General features: G+C 37.2%; 1 protein-coding gene across 3 annotated transcripts in view; it reads right to left on the minus strand.

Moving 5' to 3' along the window:
- Positions 1-1993: 1993 nt before the first annotated feature.
- Positions 1994-24427, minus strand: part of FAM3C (FAM3 metabolism regulating signaling molecule C) — a 31207-nt gene continuing 8773 nt past the window's right edge. For 2 of the 3 annotated variants that reach the window (XM_082279797.1, XM_082279798.1), the window contains exons 2-10: positions 19544-19603; positions 15151-15255; positions 14006-14035; positions 13477-13600; positions 8968-9026; positions 7380-7430; positions 6833-6917; positions 4711-4837; positions 1994-3709 (exon numbers count right to left, since the gene is read on the minus strand). In XM_082279797.1, the coding sequence (XP_082135923.1) occupies positions 3620-3709; positions 4711-4837; positions 6833-6917; positions 7380-7430; positions 8968-9026; positions 13477-13600; positions 14006-14035; positions 15151-15255; positions 19544-19556 (684 nt within the window). In that variant the 5' untranslated portion in view covers positions 19557-19603 and the 3' untranslated portion in view covers positions 1994-3619. Of the gene's footprint in view, positions 3710-4710; positions 4838-6832; positions 6918-7379; positions 7431-8967; positions 9027-13476; positions 13601-14005; positions 14036-15150; positions 15256-19543; positions 19604-20802; positions 20884-24427 lie in introns of those variants that run through there. The other variant, XM_082279799.1, reaches the window with a different exon arrangement.

Here is a 24427-nt window from a genome sequence, read left to right on the forward strand (position 1 = left end):
AGGCAGGACCAGGACACAGCTGAGCTCAGGTGTTTGTGCCCTGTTGGCCTGTTGCTCAGAGGGTGAGAAACAGGGTCCCTTGTATTCCTTGTACAGCATCAGGAGCCACTGACACCCCATGATATCACTGAACAGGTCAAGAGCTATTCTCACACCTGAGGCTGAAGAAGGAAAAGTTCCCATCTAGCCTCAAAGGTTTCTTCAAGTTTCTTTAGCAGGCCACTTGTATTAAGATTAGGCTATGGCCTTACAGCCTTAAAACTGAAGAGGATTTCATCAATAAAAAGTCCTTTGCTTAGTCTCCACCTTAGCCATGACCCAAGTCAGGTAGGGAGGGACTACAGCCCTTCCCATCCTTACACAGGAAAGTCAGTCAGCACTTATGATGGCAATTTCCCCTTCTGAAATTACCCACCTGGCCTCTAATTTTATTAATACACCTATTCTTGAAAAACACTCAGACTGCAGAAAACCCAAACAGTTCAGGAGACATTACATACACATCAAGCATTTAGCAGTCACTTCAATGTTTGAGGAAACTAAGTGCCACAGTAAGACCTCTGGAAAGCAAAACATGCTGAGCAAAATAAAAGCTTTTTCCAAACTGGCAACCAGGAAACTAAGGCTGTAAAGGGGTCTGTTTTTTCCAGAGGAAAAAAGAAGTTGGATCATGAAAGACACTAGGAAAAACTGAAGACACATGAAAAACTGAAGAGACCCCCTTCAGTTTCTTTCTCAGGACTCCTGTTAATTCATATAAAGCACCACTAATAAAGCAGTTGAGAGCTGTGGTTTACACTGAAGTCATCTTCAGCTGCCTTGAATCCCAGCTGGGTGTTCCTTGGTCAAAATTTAGTTGAAACCTTCTTCTGTCCTTCCCCCTTCTCTTCTCACAGGTTGTGGGGTATGTCTACCTCAAAACGTAAAGCTTTCTCTTCCCTTCCCTTGCTGCTCGGTTCTTAACAAGTCTGCAAGATGCTACAAATGTTCCCATCACCTTATATAGGAAAATATGGATCCTGGAGCTTTGTCACACACAGGTATTCATGTACAAACACCTTCATTGTTGCAACTGATTTCCTACCACCAGCTGGAGGGGCCAGAATAGTCATCTTTGTGCTTGGCAACTCAAATGAAATGCAGATAGATTACCAGAAAGCCTCACTGATAAAATTCAGAGAGTTCACCTCAGCAGCAGGATACTGTAACCTGCCCACTCAAGGCAGAGAGGGCATGGCCAGATCTTGCAGCAAGTGAATAGGCCATGATAATGGACAACAGCAAGGATACCCCATTTGTGTGGCCACTCCAGTACCACTTTTAAATATCTGACAAGAGTCCTATTTAATATGATAGCATACAGCTGTGAGGACATGGCTTAGAGAGTAAGAGGAATATTTCCATCAAAATTTTAAGAATCAAGTTATTTAAGATGTAACAAAAATAATCCTACCATTTTATTGTTTTAAAATTGTTTAAAAGGTTTTTTGCAGACTTTAAAAGGTTTTGGCAACTTTAAGGGGTTAAGAGAATCATGATATATTTACTCAACTTGGATAGCTAATAAAGGCACATATTCTCCATTTCATTTTGTAGAGGAACTCTGAACTTTTTGATTTGAAGATGAAATATTCATTGGCGTTCAAAGCCAAAAGAACGAAGACAAGTGTAGTCCAGGGAAACTACTAATGCAGCCAAATAGGGTTTCTTCCTCTTAAGACCCTGCTGAGTAACTTCAAAATTATTTTGATGTTATTCTGGATAGCAGCGTAGCCAATACTGGCATATACACCAACAGAACTGTATTTCTGTGAAAATTCCAGGACTTACACTGTTAGTTTTTCACAACAGCCTTAAGTAATGAAATAGAATTTCAAACTGATTAGAAAAGGGGATTTTACTTCAATGAAAAAATACATACAATTTTAACACATTCTCCTACACAGGAAAATCTGGAAGATTTAACAAAAGCAGTTTCACTGTGTCAGGTGCATTTTATGGAAGTTTTACATGAATATTGAGGGAAACCCACATTATTTAAAAAGCTAGTTAAACATAGAGAACAACACAGAATCCAGTCTTACTCTGGTATCAGAGATTATTTATTTTCCTAACAAGGTAATTCTCAATATTGCTTGAAATTTTTAGTGCACAGAATTTGTCTCAGAAAACATCAACAATAATACCATTCCTAACACCTCTGTGTTAAACTCACTGTGGGCTCCTGAAAAATCCTTTTTGGCTTTTGCCCCATAGTACTACCTTGAAGTTTTTTAAGACTATACCAGAATTCATGACACCAAGCTCCAAGAGATTACAGCCAGTTCTATGTCAGCCCTAATTTTGTGAATATGGACACAGTCAGTTACACCATACTAACTTAGTTTCAGGAAAAGTTTAAGCTGGCCCTACTTAGAAGAAATACAAGTTTAGGAATAAAGCAAGGTCTTCTCATAGCTCTGATATAAACTAAAGAATAAGGCCACTTAAACTTGGTCCTTTTTTTTCCCCATTAATGAAAAGGATGAAGGAAACATCATCAGTTAGGTTTACAAGTCACACACTGCATAACCCAGGACACAACACTCTCTCTAACATTCCACTGAAGAAGAGATTGCCTCGGCTCATGAGAAGTAATGTCGCAGTAAAGGTGCACAACTGTGTACCCTGAAACAACCCTCACTAGAAGGCAGACTGCTTTCTAACAGGCTCTTTGTGATGAGAAATTTATTCCTGATGTTAGACCTAAAAGAGGAAGCTCTTCCATTAGGCACATTCACTGCGTGACCAGCCACTGCAGCTGAACAGCCACAGGGAGAATCAACAGTTAAGCAGTGGTACAAAAACTGCAATAAAAAAGGAACAAATTAGCCATAGTACTGCTGCTTAACGTGCCAAGTCCCTTCTATAAACACTTTCAAGTTAAGTACAAGTTCTTCCAAGCCGCTTTTAAATATCACACACATTATTCATATATTTATCTCAGTTCATCCCCAAAAGATTAAAAAAAAAAATCTATTGTGCTTTTCATGGCATATTATCATGTCTTCCTTTCATTCAGTTATATCATTATTCAGTTTTGATGGGGGACTACAAAATAAATTTTTGGAGCACTTGGTATTAGAATAACCAAATAGATTTAATAAAAATTGATGCTGCCATTAAAAAGGCAGAGGATAAAAAAAAATTAAAACTCCTTATTAACGCATCACTAAAATCTACAATATTCCATTAAGTTTACGTAGTCACAGCAACATTGCACTGTTAAGAGGACAGTACATTTGTCAGGATCTGTTTATTGTCCACATACGTAAATCATTAGCCAGTTATCTACAAGTATCATTTACCACAGGCAAACTAAATACTGTGCTTTTAAGAAACCGGCGTAGAAATGATTGGATGTTTATTTTATTTTGGACATATTAACAAAAAGAATTTCTATGTGTTAGCAATAAATAATCCCAATATTCAAAATGTCAGTGCTCATGCACACACTGACAAGATGGCTGCATGCTTCAAAAATAATTTTTACAGTACAATCTCCTTCATAGCCCTCTCTCTAATAATAGCAGAAAGTGCATTTTCTTTCATATTCTTTCTCCTTTTCCTCTGTTTTCATTTAGTCTTGCTTCTGAGGGATACAGCCTTCCATCTCAACAACTTCTGGCCAGCCTTCATACTTGTTTGTGTCCTTGTTATTCTTTATATGCTATAAATGGAAAATATCAATCTGCCATTAATGTGGAGTCCTTTATCCATTTGCTCCAACTCACAGCTTTAAGACATGTACTTATTTTCAGGCCATGGACAAAGAAAAAACATCATGATTAACTTCTTGTGCTTTGAATCAAATATAACAATCTGTCAGTATTCACCATTTAAAGAAACTTGCTCAGACAAGTGTATGGTAAAAACAGTTACGCCATACTGGGAAAACATTTTTAAATTTTATTATGGATGTTTGCTTAGGAAGAGAGAAGCAAGGAAATGACCAACTGCATTAAAGCATGAACCACTAGGTAAAAATAAATAAGGCTACTAAATTTACAAGGCAATGAAAGCAAATAGTGAGATTTTAAGGAACATTTTATTTTTCCACCAAGGAACCATCTGCAGTCAGGTAAGACATTATCGCCTCCAAGTGTCTGACACTGTTTCTGCACTTAGTTTCCCCTCCCTTGCAAAGCTGGCCGAAGAAAACACATCTTCCTTACTTCTCCTTACTCAGTAATTAAAGGCAACATTGACACATGCTGAATTGTAACAGCTAAAGTATGGGAATATATTCTATTCCAAAATTTGGCTATGGCAGCAATTTGAGAGAAGAGCAAAGCCAACAGCTGGGAACACGAACACCTTAACTATTCACTTATGTCTTGGAAGTTCACCATTATTAGTGCATCTAAAATACAACTCGGGGAGAAAGTTTTGAATTCTTCAGTTTAATTTAATCCATTAAAAAGATAAATGATCTAGTTACGGGCATAATAAGATCTATACCATATAAGATTTTTTTTCTTATTTATGAGTCACCAAAGAGTCCTTTGTGTGTTTAAAAGGAGGAGGCTACTCAAGGAAAAAGCCTGAAAATAACTGTGTGCCAGTACTGCAATAGATACCCATCTCGAACAAATGCATGGCATTTATAAAACATGCTATGCCTCTATTAATGCAAGCTGTTAAATTCCAGGAAGCTACAGAATCACAAACCTGTTCAAATGGACTTTTGGTCTTAATTCCTTTTCCACCGCAGAAGACCCAGTTGTCTCTGAATCCAAGGTTAGTAACGGATGTGCTTCCTAATTCAGCAATCAGTTTCCGTGCTTCCTCATTAAGCCTTGAAAAACCAGAGAAATGCGGTGTGTCAATAAAATACATGCCCTAAGAGCTCAGTGCACCAGTCTGCTTTGATCTTATTTAATATAGTTTAAGTCAGTCAATATTGGGGAAGATCTATCTTTCAGAATCAGGTAAGGTTAGTTCTGAAATCACCCGATGCAATGAGTGCTGCTTTTCATACTATAATCTCAAGGAACCAGGATATAAACCTATCACTGCATCAACAAAAGCCAAGAACCCTCTGTGGGAATTTATACATATATCTCCAGTCCTGTTAGCAATTCTCCAAGCAACTAAAAAACTCAGCCTTTAAGTAAACCTTGTTTGCAGGCTCAAGCTGAAGTCTAGATAAAGTAAAAGCTGTATTTTAGATTAGAAGAATGAAATGACTATCTGAAAGAAGTTCTCATCTGCTTGGGGCAGTTAATTCAAAATTCAGAATGCTGCCTCACAGCATGGTTCAGTGCCTGTAAACCCAAGTAGGATAATTTTAGTATCAAAAGGAAAACAATTCTGTAGGATAAGTTATCCTATTATTATTCCTATAGTTATTCCAAAATCTCCATATAGCAGCTCTTAATTTCTTCCTTTAAGTTACTAAATGTGCCAAAGTTACTGAATGATTACCAAACAAGACACAAGACTTCTGATTACTACCCCCTATTGAGATATAGCTGTATGACTATACACTTTAGCCAAATTTATGAAAATTATTAAATACTGTGGAGGTTATTTGCCCAACCCATACTCCAACTTCCTTAAGCATTAGGGCAGCTTGATTCTTCACAATTTTGTTTCCAAGAACAGGCCTTTATATTTACAATCAACTACCAGTGGTAGTTGTAGTATTTCCAGTAGGCAGTAGTTCCTGTCAGCATGAGAGGGCCAAATACAACTTCTTGTTTAGCTGTATTCTATCTACATACAAACTTTCAAAAACATCAGCTGTAACAAGATTACTGAAGCAAAACTAACCCTACTTATTATCTAAAACATCAAAGAAGAAAGGGAAAAGGGTAAAATGTAAAGTAACAAAACAAGTGAACAGAACAACAGAGAGAAGATCCAACCTTGGTTAAAGCCCCAGTAAATTACTTCTTTCCTAAAAGCAGTGAATGTAAACACACTCGACTATTTACTGTAAAGCTTGCACACTGCAAAGTCAGGACTTAGTCACAGGGAAGCTGCTTCTATATCAAAAATACAAATAAGTTGAGGATAACAAATTGAACCAAAAGAGGAAAAAAAAAAATGTACAGACCACATTAACAAAAAAGTTAATTATTAGTAAAACAATGGAGGAAAAGGAAAGAAGTTTCAATTTTCACTGTGAAAAGCAATCCTTTGGATAGGATGACTTAAGTGAGGAGTAGATTACAATACATATTCTACAGTAATTTTTAGTATCTATTGAAACTGACCCAAGTTGTGAAAGTTAGAAGATAATGCTTCAAGAGACTTAAACCCTCTTAGTCTACATCTAGATTAATAAATTGAAGAGCTTTAGGGTGGAACAGTAAAACACTGAGGCCAAAAAGTACAAGGCTCACACAAGTAACCTCTGAGACTTTAAATGTAAGGATACAGGCAAGGCTTGTTGGGAGTGGTCTCTGCCATGCTGTAACCATCAAACTCCATCTTAGAGTTGACCTGAAGAAAGTGCTGGATGGAACAGACTACTTTCCACCAGAGTATGTTCTCACAATCACATTCCTATGTCTGGACCTATCTGAACTTACTAGCCTAAGACAGAATGAGCTATCAGCAACAGAAAAATCAGTACACCTATATCTGCTTAGTTTTAGTTTGATCTTTATTGTGCCCAAATCACATCTGCATTAAAAAACGAATAAACTGGAAGTATAGTTTCAAATCTGTCACCTTGGAAGAACAAAACCTTATTAAAAGTGATTGTGTGGTAATGTATTTTTTTCAGTATACAACAGCATGTAAAAGTTTAAGCAACATTTGCTGTTTACAATCAATTACATACTTGGTTGCACCATCATCGTATGTTGCCATTAACACAATCGTTCCATCCTGGATGGTCTTCAGAAATTCAATAAGTGGTGCCACATCTGAGAAAAAAGAGAACACAAAACTGTTTAATAATAAGCAACAATTCTGTATTTAAACATCTCCAATGTCTTTCTGCAATGATATTATTTTTAAGAATATTTGTAACGCTAATATATATTTTATATATAAAATATATATAGTATTTTTAAATATATCTTTATAAAAAGATGGTGAGTGAGAGAAAGCTAAAACACATCAGAGAACTCTTATTTTATAGAGAGAATTTAATCCATATTGTGTAAAGACATAACCACTAGTGAGAACTACTCTGGGGAACAAGTCTGTTTGATTAACCACACCATTCCCTCCCACCTCAGCTACTTGTGTTTCTTTAAAGTTCAACTCTCCTCACAACTACAAAGGTAGAGGTGAAGCACTCCCTTAACTATCACCTTAAATCTCCACAGCAAAGGGTGTCTGGACAAGAAGGAAGAAAAAAAGACCAGAGTAAGTGCACCTACCTCCTGCCCACATGTCAAAGAACTTAGTATCTAATAATTCTCCCGTTTTACCTGAAGGAAAAGAGAAAAAGAAACATTTGGTACCATCAAATATAGCCAAAATTATTTTACAGAAAACATGCCCAATTCCTCTTACGCTCTTTCAGACAAAGTACTGCAGAAGACACTAGATAAACGAATTATGGTGACTTTTTTTTTATGAAAACAGTGTGGTGGTTTGTGAAAAACTGCAGGAAAAAGTAAGAGGAAAAAAGTGAGAAGATCCATGAAAGTGCTGGAGGCCAGGCCGGATGCAGCTTTAAGCAAACTGGTCTAGTACAAGATGTCCCTGCCCATGGCAACAGGGCTGGATCTGGGTGATCTTTAAGGTTCCTTCAAGCACAGACCATTCTATGATTCTAGGCAGAATTCTGATTTTGCTTCAAGTAGAATCTAAAGTAAATGAAAACACCCACAGGCTCTAAAACCAACACAGAGTATTCAGTTCATATATCTGCCTTTTTCAAAAGCTGGTTTTGCAAAAATAGACAGTACAGCTATAGACTGCCTTTCGTGCCACATGGAAAATCAGAAAGATTAAAATTAGACTGCATGTTTTGCTATAGACTGGAAATTGTAAGTAGATTTGAACATCCAGAATAAATAGAACAAAGTGGTCAATATATTATGTCTCATTACCTTTTTTTATTATGCTGTCTACAAAGGAGTATTTGATGGAAGGTGAAGTTTTTTTTAATATACACATTCATTTAAAGTTTGGAAGACAGAGAGAAAGACTGGAGCTATAAAATACAAAGATAGGTATTTTGGTTTGGAACAGATTGAGACAATTTAGGAAAGCAACATAGGATTAGGAAGCGTTGTTCAAGTTATGCCTTAGATGATGTAAATCTGAGTACAATCCACAAAAAACAAGAATTTATATTGCAGTGAAATGAAAAAGTGCTACCTCAGTGCTACAAGGAATAGTTTCCTATGCATTAAGGACAAAAGTGCCAGTGCTTACATTCAGTTCAGCTTTCAAGGTAACACACAGTTAAATTAGTTTGGTTTTAATGAAAATTACAAACCCTGAACACAATTACCTAACATGATGTATTTACAGACAAGATCTATAGACCAAATACACTGATTCAAGCAAGGAAATAATGAACTGGTCTTTCTGTGTACTAACAAAACTGTTAAAGCTCAAAAAGTTTCACTGTAAACAGAGCAACAGAAGAATAGAGTCTACAGTTTAATTAGTGGCAGCAACACACAAGGTCAAAAGAAGTAGCATGCATCTCACATCTTTTTCCATTTTTTGGTGCATTAGGAATTTACATGATGTATCAACAAGATAGTCATCACAGCACTCCACACTACTATTTTTACAACTCATTTTTAGAAACAAAAATGCACTGAGTTTTTCTACTTTGTAACAACAAGGTGTCAGTGCCAATATCTGACATTACCTCAGTATAAATAAGCTGAATACTTCCTTTTCTCCTTGGTGCTTGCCTTTTACCACCCCATAGTATTTCACCTTAAATTTCAGAAACAATTTGAAAATGAAGACAACAATCTGTTCACTTAAAATGTCACTTACCATTGACCAAGGCCACATTTATTCCTCTGCCAACATTATTTTTAACTCCACTCATTAAACTGAAACAAAATAAATATTTTTATTTTTAATAGGACAATCTTCTGACGTGAAATATTTCTGGTTTTTTAATAGGACCAAATTCTAAGAAATATATAGTTAAAAGACTGCATGTTCATGAGAACTTAAATTAAATCTTCTTGATCTGTGTTCTTAAAGCACCACTGAATTAAGAATACTACATCAAGTATCCCCAGTTGTATTGATTTAATTTGATTGCTTAATCATAGTTTCAAAGTATGTCTGTATATTAAAACTGTCACAAAAAATAGTGTTATGTCATTACGTTATTAATGTATTAAAAAATAACCAAATATTAATTTGCGGAGCTCAGCACAGTCACATAACCAACATTTTAAGCCTTTTTTTGTAAGCACACAATGAACAAAAATGTGTTAACAAATTTAAAAGCTAACTGAACAGAAGCACTTAAAATCTACATGAAGAAACAAGAAAGGCAAAGCACTTAGCTATTCATACACACAACAGGAAGTCTAACCGCAAGAAAATAGTTAGCACACTGATGGGACTTTAAGCAAAAGTTGCATACAGTCTTGGACTACAATCACACATTCCCAAAAAAATGTCACAATCTATGAGAGTAATTTATTGACCAAACTCAGAGGGGCAAAGGGGCTGGAAAGAAGAGTCCCATTATGAAATGGAAACCCTTCAGAGAGGTAAAGAAGAGGTAACAGGAACGTTAAGATTTGGGTAGGATGCTGTACTGCCTTAGACCATGATGGCTGCACCACTCCAGTGAGAGGAAGCTTCCAGACCTCCTCATCCCTGTTCACTGGCTCTGTGTGAAGAACTCTGTTCTGCCTTCAGACCTCAACTATCCCAGCATCAACACTTTGAAGCTAGGATTAAAAGAGGCAACATAAACATGACAAATAGAAGTTTGGAACAATTACATAATTTAAGATAATGAAGAAGCCTTCAGCTGAGATTAAAGAAAGCATCTGAGCAAAAGCATATAAGTGCACACATGTCCTTAGTTACAAACACACTCTAACAGATGCTTTAATTTCATCCTGATCAGGATTTCTCTAACCTCTCTAGCTGCCTTTAGGAAGGGGCTGCACGTGTGTACAATCCTGTTATGTTCAAAACTTTTTTCACATTTCTTCTGCAGCAATATGATTTTCAGGTCATGTCTGAAGAGCTGTTCTAAGCAATGCCTCTTTACACACACAGCTTCCATGTCAGCTTTCTCATGCCAACCTCCTAGTGATAGGCTAGAAACAAGAAATGGTCTATCATAGAAGTATGTCAAAAATCTTCCTCTCTGGTGCTATCTTTTGCACCCAGGATGAAGACAGAAGCCAACATTTAGAGGAATGTCAAACTGAATAAACAAGTATCAGAAAGACTCAGTACTCAGAGAGGCCATGAAAGACTACCAGATAATGGCAACTCTTGGCACAGTGAATTTAAAAGGTTTTAAAGAACTAGTAATCAGAGATGATAGAGTTCATATTCTTCTGTTAGTCCCTTAAGTTATACTATCTGCCAAAAACTGTGATTTAAATTAAAACTCTAAATCAGTAAATTCTGAAAGAAAATACTTGAGATTTTCTGCTGAAGTGCAGAATTCAGTTCTGGTTAGTAGGGAACTCTAGAAGTATTTTAGGCCCTGGAGGATCATTTCTGCTCTGATCATCTGATTGTCATGTCATGTCTGGGCATCCATTCTAAACAAGAAAAACATATGGCAAATAAAGACTGGAACATAAATGAATAAAGGCAATGAAGTTCTGAACAAATTCCTTTCCTCCTGCAAAATTTAGCGAGCATTTCTTTTACCAAAAAGAGTAAGAACTTCCTTTCATTTTAACTACAAAATTATCTGTAAATAAACACCAGTCCAAAAATATCTAATACTGAGATGACTAGACACTGAAATTCCACACATGCATAAAGTTATAATGGATTCAGATAACAAAAGCTGCAACCATGAATACAAGAATTACTTGTTACTCAAGGAATGTAGTACAACATTCTGCTATTTGGTCACTGTGGCACAATCATGCAATTGGCTTCTTAATAAAGTAAAACCGCAGGGAGAAGATGCTGGCAAAGAAGTAAATATAGCCCCTTCTAAAAAGCCCATGAAGTAGCAACTACAATATTTAATATTTTGATGGTAAGTCCAGCACGTTCTTTTTTAATTCTGATTATGGCCTCCCAATATAGAGCAAGGCTACAAACGAACTTGTATACAGCAGAAATCATGTTTCACATTAAAATATCTATATAATTAAAAAGAAAAATTGAGAAATTACTTGCATTCTGAATTGTATCAGCACCTTCAGTGCTTTCATAAGTCAAGTGACATCCTTACATTTAATACATAAGGAAAAAAAATACGCTACTCTGTAAATATCATTTACAAATTATGAAAACTTGTTCCTGCTGTCCTGTCTTGGAAGTATGAGGAACACAGAGTAATCAGAAAACAAAAAAATCAACCTTTTTTTCAGGTGTGAGTTCACAAAATATCTCTAAAAAAAGAGCTACTTGAGAGGAAATGAGGTTTTTTCAGGACTGGTATTCTACTTTATATGCTTGAGACAGGTTGTGCACCATCACAAACACAACAGGCTGCAATGCAACAGCTTCTCACAGGAGGGCAGCCCTTCATCAGTTTTAGAATTCTTCCAAGCATTTATAGTCAACAAGTTGAAAGCTTTTGAAAGAAGTAAAACCTCTTATGAGCAAAGCAGGAGATCATATAAAATCAATCAAATATTCTGGTGGACACTTAAACAGACATGACCAGTTCCCCTCTGAAGGGATTCAGAAAGCTGTTTGCCAAGGAAAGCTGGATTTTAGAATCCAATAGCTGTGCACCAAAGTGCCCACTTTGAGGACTTTTTCCAGCAACTACTTTCTTTTCATCACTTTCTTCAGCAAAATATCTAGTAGAGGATTTTCTTTTTTTTTTTGGACAGAAATAACAAAACTCTTCTTAGTTAATCAGCCAGCAAGAACAAAAAACAGTCAAAAATCCCAAACTAAACAACCCTACAATCCTTAAATTAAAATATTACTTGCATTCCCAAAACTTTAAATCATTGAATCAGCTTAAGTCTTCACAGACATTAAGCTTCCTATATTAGGCAACCAGAATGAGACAGTTGCACGTTTTAGAACACCTGCAGAAACACCGTGCTGAGAGATTAGATAAGCCTGCCCAAGGTCACCAAGCAAGTCACCAGCAAGAATGGAAAGCGGAAGGAGCAGCCTGTAGTCCCCACGTGCCAAGGTGAGCTCCTGCTGAGCACATGCTCCCCAACTACACTGGGATGCTCTGCTGCAAACTGACTCCCACACAAGCCAGCAAGCTTGAGCTAAGCCAGCCTTACAGAGGAATGCTAGTTAGTGCTAAAAATAGTCTTCTCTAAGATCCCTTGAGACTAGTCTTACAATTAAAGTGATGGAAAATGCTACCAATACATTTTTTTCTCTTGTACATGAATTATCCTATTTACTCTATTATGTGGGGTTCTGTTGTTCACAGAGAAGCTGCCATTGGCTCTAGAATTCATTAGCACCAGCTGCTGTACGTGCTGTCTGTACTAATATAGTGTGAGCTGAGAAACAGCTGAACTGGAGTAGTTTAAATGCAAGTGGAAAGCAAAGGCATTAAGTGTGACTGATATTAAAAACATTCTCCTTCTAATACTGACATTTATGTCTTTTCTGACATGTCACCTGCAAAATCAAGTGGATAGATTATGTTATAGAAAGCTGCACACTCTAGGTGACAATGAGCAGGAAGAACCTAAGAGGAAAAATAGAGTCTAAAAATATTAATATTATGGGCATTACTGAAAAGTATTGAGTTAAATACACACAGTATTATTGATAATACTGTGTCAAAAGTATTATTATTAAAATAAAAGGACTTAAAACCAAACTGTGTCTCAAGCAGTTCTTTTCCTCTTTTCACAATTATATGAAGTTTATTAACTTAAGTTACTACCAGCACAGTTAAATAACTACTGATCATTAAAATACTATTTTTCCCTTTTGAAGTCAACCTTCGAAGTAGAAAATATGTTCTGACATTGGTACTGAGGAAATACAGTTTAAAAGATTACTTGCAAAAGACAATACAATTATTCACTGAATTACTACTAGAGGCAGAAGGACAAGTTACTTAGAGACAAGTGTGCATCTGACTTGACAAAGTCTGTCTAACCCTTCAGTCTGTAAACCTGAAACAAAGTGCAAGCTATCTTGCATGCATTAAAATAACATGTTTCTGCATTTACTGCAGAGCATTAGGTGTGCTTCCCCAGAGACAAGGTTATAATGCAACGTGACTTTTTCATGGAGTCAAACTGTTTGCAAAAAACCCCTAATTTAAACTGCTGATTTTATGTGCAAAGTGATCTAAGTATTTGAAAGAGACACTTAGAAACAACAGGTGAAAATACTTACACATTATCCTCTACACAAATTTTAGGTCCAACAACATTTGCTGCTCCACTTGACATTTTGAATGCAAAATGCTTTTCAGGACAAGCTTTAGAGATCCCACACTTGTATCTTGGAGGTTTTGTAGCTTTCAAAAGGAAATAAAACAAGATTTTAGAGAGAACACCACAGTTAGGCTAACAGACAAATATCAGTTACTTTTCTGAAGGAATGCAAGGAAGAGAGCAAACACAAACACTATTGCCTCTGTAGTTACACAGCAGCTTAAAATAAACTAAGTTCCTGAAGCACCTCATTATTCCAACTTCTTGCTGTCACCCTGCTGCTTGTTCTGGCACTGTCATCAAAAGCCACAAGCCAAAACTACAAAACAGACTTTACCAGAAATTTAGGAAAATCAGGAGAAGAGGAAAATTAGTTTCTGATTGCATTTGAAGTGTAATTAAGACTTTCTTAACTATGAAAATTCATCAGTCTTTCTGTTATTAGTAAAAGCAAGTCACAGCAGTAATACATGCATATGAATACTCACAGTGTGCAGCTGCATCTAATGCTGATCTAGCTAAAATGAAAACAAAGTTTTACAAGATGTTACTAATAAAGTGTCATTTGCTATATAATATCCTATAAATGTAAAATCTTTCTGTACCCCTATATAAACAGGGTGGTTGAAATGAAGTATCAAACACACCTGAATATCATGGTCCAATAAAAAACAACTTTTATGCATTAGAAGAATGCAAGTGATCAGGAATCCCACTCAGAAGCACTGCCTTAATTTATGACTGAGAGTCATTCAGAGTCACAGAGTCAAAAACCCATGGAGATCCAAAACCTCTGAGAATTTATGGAGTTCTGGGCATTAAAGTGAAATTAATTCCCTCCTGACAGCTTCACTGGGATTGGGTTCCTTTCACCTAAACTGGAAGCCTGCAGCTCAGGTGTACTTCAACCCAACCATTCATGACTCCCTTTTTTGGGCTACGAAGAGACGCGAGTGCCCCATCATGCCCACATCTGAATGACACCTTTGTCTCCTCACTGATTACTAAAGATGTCTCTGCAGACTGGTTCAGATGGCAGCTCACACTGCAGTAATCTGGAATTAAAGAACACAGACTCCACCCATGCACCAAAAATTGTTGGGTTTTTTTGGTAATGAAAAGCACCTTGAAAGACAATTCTGGCTCAAAATAAACTCTGAATTTTGAGACACCTCGACTGCTGATCTTTCTTCTGTGTAGAACCTGGCCACATCTGAAATGTTTTGACTACTGCACATTCAACTTAACATGGTCCCTGCACAAGAGCAAAAGCCCACCCAAAACAAATCCTGAATCTCTTTAGCAGGACTAAGGCAGAGCACAGACCTCCAGAAACACGATTCAAGTCGCCTAGTTTATTACTCCACACTAAGAATGCATTTCCAGTAAACAAAGAGAAAGCAGGCAAAACTATGTATCCCTGGCAAAAGAATCAAACTCATTAAGAGAGCAGGTTAAATATTTCATACAGAAAATAATTTAATACACATATTTTATACAAAAAATAACAAGCACACATATTAAACACAGAATTCTTAGGTTGACGAGCCTAAGGCAAAACGAATGCAATATTTTTGATAAAGGCTCAAGTAAATATTAATAGGTGTCCAGAGGAAACAAAGTCATCACTTACCAAATATGTGTCCTAAGTTTGCATCCATTTTTATTTCAAACACTTGAGATATGACATAAAACGTCAATAAAAATATTGCTATGACTACTACCAACTTTGCAGCACCTGTTAAGAAACAAAAAAAAAGTTTCAAAAAATTATCTGGAAATGGTAACATTAGTTTACCAAAATACGCAACAAGAGAAATGTATCAGATTACATTCTGGGGAACTCAGAAATAGGATGATCATTTGCAGACTTATTGAACAGAACAAATCTGAAAAAGGTATCGGTATTATGGATGGATATTATAACGTAGGATGGATATTATAATGGAGGATGTAATGCACTGATCCATCAGGTTATCATACCAAATGCACACTTTGGTCTTAACTTTCTCCACCTTCATGCTTGTCTGACACCATAGTACACCAACACAGCTGAGCAAGCCAGGAGAAACCAGACTTTTCCATGAAAATCCAGCTTAACCAAATGAATGAAGATGATCTACCTGACTGTTGTCCAAAAGCAAAATTCCCTCCTTCCCCATGCCACTTCCCTGTTCTTAGCCATGAGGACCTGGTTCCTCACTGTTCACAAATACAGTGTTTCCCCCTGCCCTCAACTTGAGCTACCTCTGTTTTAACGTATGGCCCAGACTGAGTGATTAGGGATCTGTTTATACACTGCAGCTTGGCTGCTACGGTCAGTCAGCTCTGAGTATTAAATTAAAAAACAAACAAACAACAAAAAACCCCAAACCCCAACCACCAGCCAACCAGAAACAAGCATTCTCACCTACTTTTCAAGAAATTCATATTAATGACATTCAAAAAGCAAGTTTTATGACTCAAAGGCTATTTTAAAATAAGTAAGAAAAAGCAGTACCTCTACCCTCCCCCTTTTAATATATTGAGGTCTCAGGTAGCTTGAAGGTTTACAAGCCTAAGTTCCTCCAGTGCTGAGTGGCCAATCTACTTCTTGGGAGAAGAGCTGTAAGCACACAACCACAGCAACTTACATCTGAAATGGAAACGCATGTGATACTGCCACAAACCTCACCATTTTTTAGCACAATTTGCAATACATTTTTACAGAATACTCCACTCTTAACTGATGGTAAAATACTGACAGAGTAGAAGTTGGGTGAGGAGGCATCTGATCAACATCCTGCCTTCCTATCTCATTGCAGTATGTCAAACTGGTTGGAAGAATCAACCTTAAAAAGCATGCTTCTTTTTCTCAGATTGCCAGCCAAATACATCCTCTAGAAAAAACCAAACTTATATACTCCTGCAGATCTCAGACGGCTGCTGTGATGGGCTGTTCAGAAAAATCTTAAAATAGACAGATTACTCAGCCTTCAGGATGAGAGATGCTAATCAATCCTCCCAAAAGGCTAAAAAAAGATAAGGGGATAGAAAAAGAAAAGGAAGATGAAGAAAGATACAAGGGTTTTTTGTTTGTAGTTTGGTCTTTTTCATGTGTGAGCACATACATACTATGATGTAAGAAAACACAGGTGCAAACTTAAATTAAAAATATTATGCTGGAACTCCAAAGATCACTGCACTTGAAAGAAAGGGAACCATGCACTAGCACTGGAGAAACAGATGATCTGAACATATGGTAAAAAGTGAGGTAAAAGTTTTCCAAGCAACACTGCTTAAAACCACAAGATGGTACCAGATTTTGGAATGTGTCATCTAGCAAGTGGCATTTAGAGACCATGTTGTTTTAGTATATAGTATGTGAGATGAACAAGAACTCAATCTGAGGACTAACCATCCTCTCTACTCTCTATTCTGAGCTCTCCAACTGAATGGCAAGTGCTCCCTTCAAAGAAAGAGTAAGAAATCTCCTAGAAGGTTCTCCAAGCATTTGAACCAAAACTGGCATGTTTGCTACAGGTGAAACATTCTATAGGAACTGCCATATCTTCTTTGTGGGTTTTTAGCAAAAAAAACCCGGTTAGACAGAAGGGGAAAAAAAACCTGAAACATGTTTGGAAAACAATTTTCCAGGTGAATCAGGCACCTAAAAATTGGAGCATTTTCCAGTTCTTTATCAGATTTACTTTAGCAAGTTGCTCCCAGTTATACATACTGTAGTTAATAAAGCAAATTTAAGAGTAGTGACAGAAATTGACTAATTTCATGCATTAACAAGGTCTTGGAAAAGGTGTCATTTTCTCCTAGAAGAGGCAACAATTTCTCCTTCTGCAAAATAACACTGCAACTATCGATAAAAGTATAGTGCACTCAACTGAACTCAAAACTGTTCCATTGCTACACAGGCTATTCTACTGTGACAAAATGCCTAAATAATGTTTTCTTTTAATGTTCTATTGGCAAAGATCTTATTTTTACAATCACTATACCTTCTGTCAAGTAGAATTAGTTTCTCAAAGCCTGTACCACAGTAACTTACCTCTATGAAAAGGCTTTTATAGTTTTCAAACTCCCAGCAACCATTCAGGAAGTTTCAGGCACTTAAAACAGCAGATAGCAATTTTAGTTAGGGTGCAAGGCAGGGAAGAAATGGCTTAAGACAACCATTTGCCATCTCCTTATTCCCTCATCATCTTACAGAAATAGCAGCTGAAATACGTCAAGTCATAGCACCTTAAGCAGTCACTGCAGATCAGCTACAGCATTTTAACAAGGTGATTGCTCCTTGACCATCCCAAATTCCAAAATGAGTTTCATTAAACATCAATAAAGTAGAACAGCAGTGCCTGTTATGCCAGTTAAGTGAAGCATACCCTGACAAAGTTTGATGAGGATACCAAACTGAGTGAGGAAGTGGACACGTCTAAAGGGAGAGCCAACCTGCAGGAACACCTGGATAGGCTGGAAGAGTGGGCTAACACTAATAGTGAACTTCAACAAGGACAAGTGTAAGGTCTTCCACTCCAGAAATCACCAGGGGTAAAGAACAGACTGGAATCTACCCAGCTGGGGAGCAGCTCTATGGAAAGGGACCAGGGGATCCTGGTGGACAACAAGCTCAATACAAATGGAGGGTGCTGGCAAAGAAGCCAACAGGATGCTGAGCTGCATCAACAAGGGCATCACCAGCAGAGAGATGAAGTCATATCCCTCTCTGCACAGCACCTGCCAGGCCACACCTGTTAAACTCCCTTCGGTTTTGGGCCCTGCTATTAAAAAAAGAAAAAAAAAAAAAAAAAAAGGACACACATGGACAATCTAGAGAGAGTCCAATACAAAGATGATCAAAGGACTGGGAAGCCTGCCAGATGAGGAAAGGCTGAGACTGCTGGCTTTGTTTAGCCTTGAGAAAACACTTACAGGAGAACTTAGTACCATGTTCCAATATTTCAAGGGTGGCTACCCTTCAAGGGATGGAGATTGCCTTTCTGCAAGGAGTCAAATTGAAAACAAGAGGCACAGTGGGTGCAAGTTATTCTGGGGAAGATTCCAGTTGGACAAGGAAAATTTTTCACAATAAGAACAATCAGACATTGGAATAATCTCCCCAGGGAAGTGGTGGACTCCCCAGCATTGGCCATTTCAAAATTTGGCTGGACAAAATGCTGGGCCATTGTATAAAGATGGCTGGGGTCCAAACTAGAGGAAGTTATAGCAGCACGAAAATTATAGGGTAAAATACAGCTGCTACTCCCTGGATGGAATGCTGTGAGCACACTCCAAACCTATCCCACAATGATTCCCCACACACAGTCTGCAACCTCAAGCACATGCTAACAGGGAACAGAGGGTGGAGAAGAGTAGAAACACCTTGGCCAGGCTCTGTTGAAATCAGATGGAATTTTGTAGCTGATAAACCTGCACAGCACCTGTCAACCAAGGGAGGTAAGAGCAGGTATCTTGCTGCTGAACCAGTAACTGTGGTGAAATCACTCTCCTGAGAAGAACTTGGTTCTTTGTAACTTAATTGTAATATTAACTCACACCATCATTCCAAAGGTACCTCCCTCCATGGTACAACCACCCCTCACTGAGCATGCACTCTATATTTTATTGAATATACCTGTAACAGCGAAGCAAGACAATTTTCCACCAATGAGTAACAAAAATATGTATTACTAGAGTCACTCAAGATCCACCCAGTGAACAGGAAGTTCACTGAAGGGTCCCCATAATAGGACACTGACAGACTAGTTAGGCACAAGGGCCTTGGCTTTCCTGGTGTGCTGACAGACTAATCAGAAATCAAAGGTTTGAGGAAATCTCCACTTTACACAAGACAACCATCTTGTCTAGACCATGCTTCTGTCAAGAAATGTCGGACCAGATGATTCTTCAGATCCCTTTTAACCTGGTATTCTATGATTCTATGACTTTAAAACCTTATTGTCACAACTTGCTATTGTTGTTTATAGCAGTTGTTTCACAAATGACCAAAGTGTGATTTTACTGAGCATACTTACCTGCTATTCTCATGTTTAGTCTTCAGCCAGCTAATGACACTATGGCATTAAAACAGCCACCTATGAAGAAAGAAACAAAACAAAGCAAAACAAAAACTAAGAACCACTTCACCATAATTACAGCCAAAACCCCACTTTTGTGACGAATAAAAAAACCCCACAGATTTTCTAGTTAATAAAATTAATGATGATTGTTCTGAATACCTATTTCTTAATGCTCACAGTTAAGAAGAGATTTAAGATAGATTTCTGATGTCTTGCTTTCATTTGTTTCTCCCCAAAGAAGTGTTCTGAAAAAACACTAATTTCATCTAATCCACTACAAATTCAGTTTAACTTTCAATCCTTCAATCTGTGACCTAAGTACTTACCAGTGTTCTATCTAAGCAGTCTTTAGTTTCCTAAAGCTATGTGGTAAAAGTCAACAACTCCATCTGCACTCCTTCAAAACCCTACCTGCTTCTGGGTGTAAATTGTTATTTGGCAACATAGCATAGCCAACTATGCTTTGGAGAGAAAAGATTTAAGCATTTTGGTCTTTAGGATACTACGTAAACTGCATTCAATGGAACTGAAAGAAGGCCAACACTTTAACCTATGCATTACAGAAATGTAACAACACATTCGTCATTCACAGGTACAGCCAGAGGAATAACATGGTCAGCAATGACAGAAGCACCAACCCTAATACTCCAACTGTTTCAGAATAAACTGAAAACCATTCTAAGCAAGCAGCACCTAAGTAACCACAAGCTTCACCACACAGAGTCAAAGTGGGCCACAAACTCCACAGGCTCTGCATAAAAGCTCCCACCTCCTCCTCCTCAAGCAATGCAGGGTCCAGGGGCCATACCAAATCTTCTGCCCTCTACCTGCAGAGACAGGGCTGCTCCTGGCTCTGCACCATGCTCATGCTCAGTCCTGCTGGGCCCATGCTGCACTGAGTCTGGCCATTTGGCATGACTTTCCCCCGATTCAGGGATCTTGTTGAATCATCTACACTAAGGTCACATCTGAAAACATGTAATCAGCTATCACCCTAATCCAAGTAGCTGTCCCAGACCCCCATCACAAAAGCATCCCTAACCCTCTGCACTCCTATGCCATGATTTTGAAAACCATCAAAAACATTATCTTTAGGAATTATTAGAAAAAATGCTGTTATTAGAAATACAAATTATTTGGAGACAAGCACCAAAACACGCACACAGTTCTCATGGTCTATGCTAAGGAGAAAAAATTGGTATTATGTAGACAACCTTTTGCCTTCACTTAGTTCAGTATCTTCAAGTTCAGTGATTTGTGTCCAGATCCTCTTTGCCAAAGACTCAGTCATTCTGCTTTATCCCTTCAAGTTTACAAGAAAATGGTCAGCAGAGAAATAAACAGGGAAAAAAATTGCAAATACAGAAATACTTATTTCTATTTATTGGAATTTGAAAATACTTATCACCAAAGCTTAAAAGCAGACAAATGTTTCTGAGTGCTAATGTTGTACTGTAAAGGAAATCTCACAGCATATTATAGACCATAATATATCCATTTAGTTGTAGCCACACATATTATATCCTCATATAATAACTTCTTTCAGTGAAAGGCTAGTATTCATCTGTCTTGTAAAAAGGTAAAAAAGAATCCGTTACGGCAGATAAACCCAGTTTATTTCAAAGTCTGTGAACAGAATTATTCTAGGCTTCTTCCTCTCCACACACCCAGAAATATACCAATGTTACAATAAACACTGTCTGTACTTGGAACAACTACAAGCTTCTTTTAAGTCTGCACTGAAAAAAAGAAGTTTCTTTTTTTGTTTTACTCTAAACAAAAACACACCACAAATTCAAAGCATGAAAAGAAGAATATGAACAAAACCAGAAAAAGAATCTAAGTGAAACAATCGTATGATCTAACCTTGACTGCTTTTATCCCAACATCCCCTTTCACCCATCTCAGGGAACATTATTTGTTGCAATCAACGAATAAGAGTATGCATCCTTTTTTAGGTATGGAATGTTTGTTTTATTTAGAAAAAGGAAAAATGAGTGTGCTATGCCCAACAAGAGGAATTTACAAAATTTAGTGATTATTTTTCTAAATTACAGTATCCTGAAAAATCATGGGGTTTGATTTACAGAATAATACAGTAGTGCTACAGTACAGACAAGTCTTGCACAGCGCTTTCCAGCTGCGAGAAAATAATTTATGGACATCAAGTCCTTTTCCTACACTGCATTATCTTAGGGTTTTTTTTTTTTTAAATCTTTCAAGACAGAACAGGAATAAAACAGGACAAGCCATGAACCCTTATGAGTGCTTAGAGACCATTACTCCACATCTTTGGTATTAAACCTTGTAACTGAAATTAGAGAACTGACTAAAAAATTTATTTGGAATTTTTAATAGTGCACATTTTAGGATCATTTAAAAACAAACAAGGAACACAGGACCACAACTAAGCTTGCTTAGATTCAGATGCACAAAACCAGTACCAACAACCTTCATTTGATTGCTTTAGAAATGGGCCAAAATAACCCAAACACTATTTTTCTCTTCTTTGATGTAAGATTCCATCAAGCAGAGGCAGCAGAATTAGAACCTTAGTATCCTCCTGACTTATGAATGTCAAGTAATGCAAATAATGATTTATTACTACATCGTTCTCTGTCAGGCAGTACAAAAAGGCTCCCAAGTATCACTTATTAGAGGCTGAGGCAGGAGGTGCAGCCCATAGCAGGGCTGAGAGGCAGTGTCCCGATGAGTACAGCAGAACCCTAGAGAGATGCAAAGGCCAAGGAAAACACAAATCAGAAGTGATCAACATCTCCAAGTTGCAAAGTAAAATGGCTGGGTTTGGGAAGCATTATATGACTCAAACACGGATTTTCTTTTACTTCAGACTGTTTTCTTAGCACAAAACTTAGGAAGTTTATCAGTCAAGGTCAGCAGAAAGAAACCAGAAATTCTGTTGTGCAGCAGTGCCTTGAAATAAAAAGCTATCCATGAAAGAACCTGAACAGGAGAAGAAAAGAAGTTACAGGTTATAAATCCTTCTTGAATGCTGGCATGTCATTATCCAGTTCCCTGCATGGAGTTGCACATCTATTCGTGCAAAAAAGATTATTTATTCTGGATAGAAACTACTAGGGAGAGGATATACGGAAAGACAGTTGGGAGCTGAGGTTGCTTTTTTTCTGCATCCTTGTGCATCCCAAACAACCCCCACAGCAGTCTGAAATGCTCTGCATAGGGCACAGAAAACAGTATCTTACAATTAAAAAAAAAAAAAAAAAAAAAAGAGAAAAACAACGGGCTTTCCTCCACCCTGCTCCACTTGTTGATTAACTTGTGTGCTATGGCATACTCAACACAAATACAAAAAATTTAATACATTAATCCACAGAACTACTGCATGTATTTTTATTCATACCTAAACTAACTTCAGTAAGTAGACCAGCAGATCCTTGCTTTTAAAAGTAACCTGTGTCTCTTGAGGGAACCCTGCTAGGTCCTTCCCAGAGGAAGCTTATAATATGACTTCATTTAGGAAAATCACAAGCCTATAATCCTTCCAAGCAAATCATCATCAAATTTTGCTAGATGATATCAAGTTTCTAACACACCAAGACTGAGTTCTTTCTACATTAATGTGTTAGACAGAGTGGTCATCAAGCAAGTTTTCCTCCTAGAATCATTGTGCAAGAGGAAACTGCACTGAGATAATTGACAAATTAACAGTTCTTATTAATACTGCCTCACTGACATAACACTGAATGAAGTGCAGATTTCAGTCCCAAGCTGAATGCAATTCAATTTGGTTAATTCTTTATCAGGCTTTTCTTGACACTAGTCCAGAGATGGTGCCATGGGGTACACGTCACTAGGGCAGGAGTTCAACCTCTGCCCTATTTACTGTGCAGAAAGCTGTGGCCACTTGCCACAAACTTTGGTTTAAAAGGGGTTTCAAACACGATTGTAACTAATGTTTCGAAGGATAATAATGAAACATGTAGATTAGTCTATTTCATTCCCAGAATAATAGTATTTCCATTAGCAACTTGATAACATGAGTGGATTACACTTACAAAACGGGTACACAAAAGCAAGCAAAGACGAAACGCCAGAATTTAGAAGGTCAAGAAAATTTTGAATTCTGACCTTAGCTGATTAGGAGGAGGTTCCAAAATCAACAACGACACTTAATAAAACAGAAAGTAATACACTTCAAAATGGACATCAAGCACAGCAAAACAAGCAGCAGAAATGGAAAAAGAGATTACAGCAGCACTCTAATATTGGGGTCAACAATGTCGTACTGCCACAAAAGTAACTGTTGTGAACTGCACCAACAGGACTGCTGTGTATGGAAAAAAAAAGCAATTACTCTGCTCTGCCTAAATAAACAAAAAATACCCTGCTATCTTGACTTTTAACTGAGACCCACATGCAGGTTTTTTCTAAGTCTATCTTAACGCATAATCCCCAAATGGAAGAATCTAGATAAGAATTACATGACCTATAAACCAACCAAGGGATAAAAGAATCAAGTCTGATTTGCAAGGAACTGTGAACGAGAGAAGTAAGGATCAGACATCTTTATCTCTTATCTTCAAGGTGCCATTTTAAAATTATTTAGAAATACATTTTATTTTTTAAAAATACTATTATTTATAACAAATCTAAAACATATATTAAATACATCATTATTTTAAATATGTATTTTTAAAACATTTTTTTTCTAAAAAAATGCTGAGAATAACCATTCTCAGTATTCCCTGGCTGCTGCTTACCTATTTGCAGTTATAATATTGAAGAAAAACAACCTTCCAGTTATAAGGATAAAAAAAAAATTTAAAAGGAGGCTGTAAACCATCACAGAAGTCTGGA

Source organism: Coloeus monedula (assembly GCF_965178545.1).
Source record: "Coloeus monedula genome assembly, chromosome: 4".
Lineage (NCBI taxonomy): Eukaryota > Metazoa > Chordata > Aves > Passeriformes > Corvidae > Coloeus > Coloeus monedula.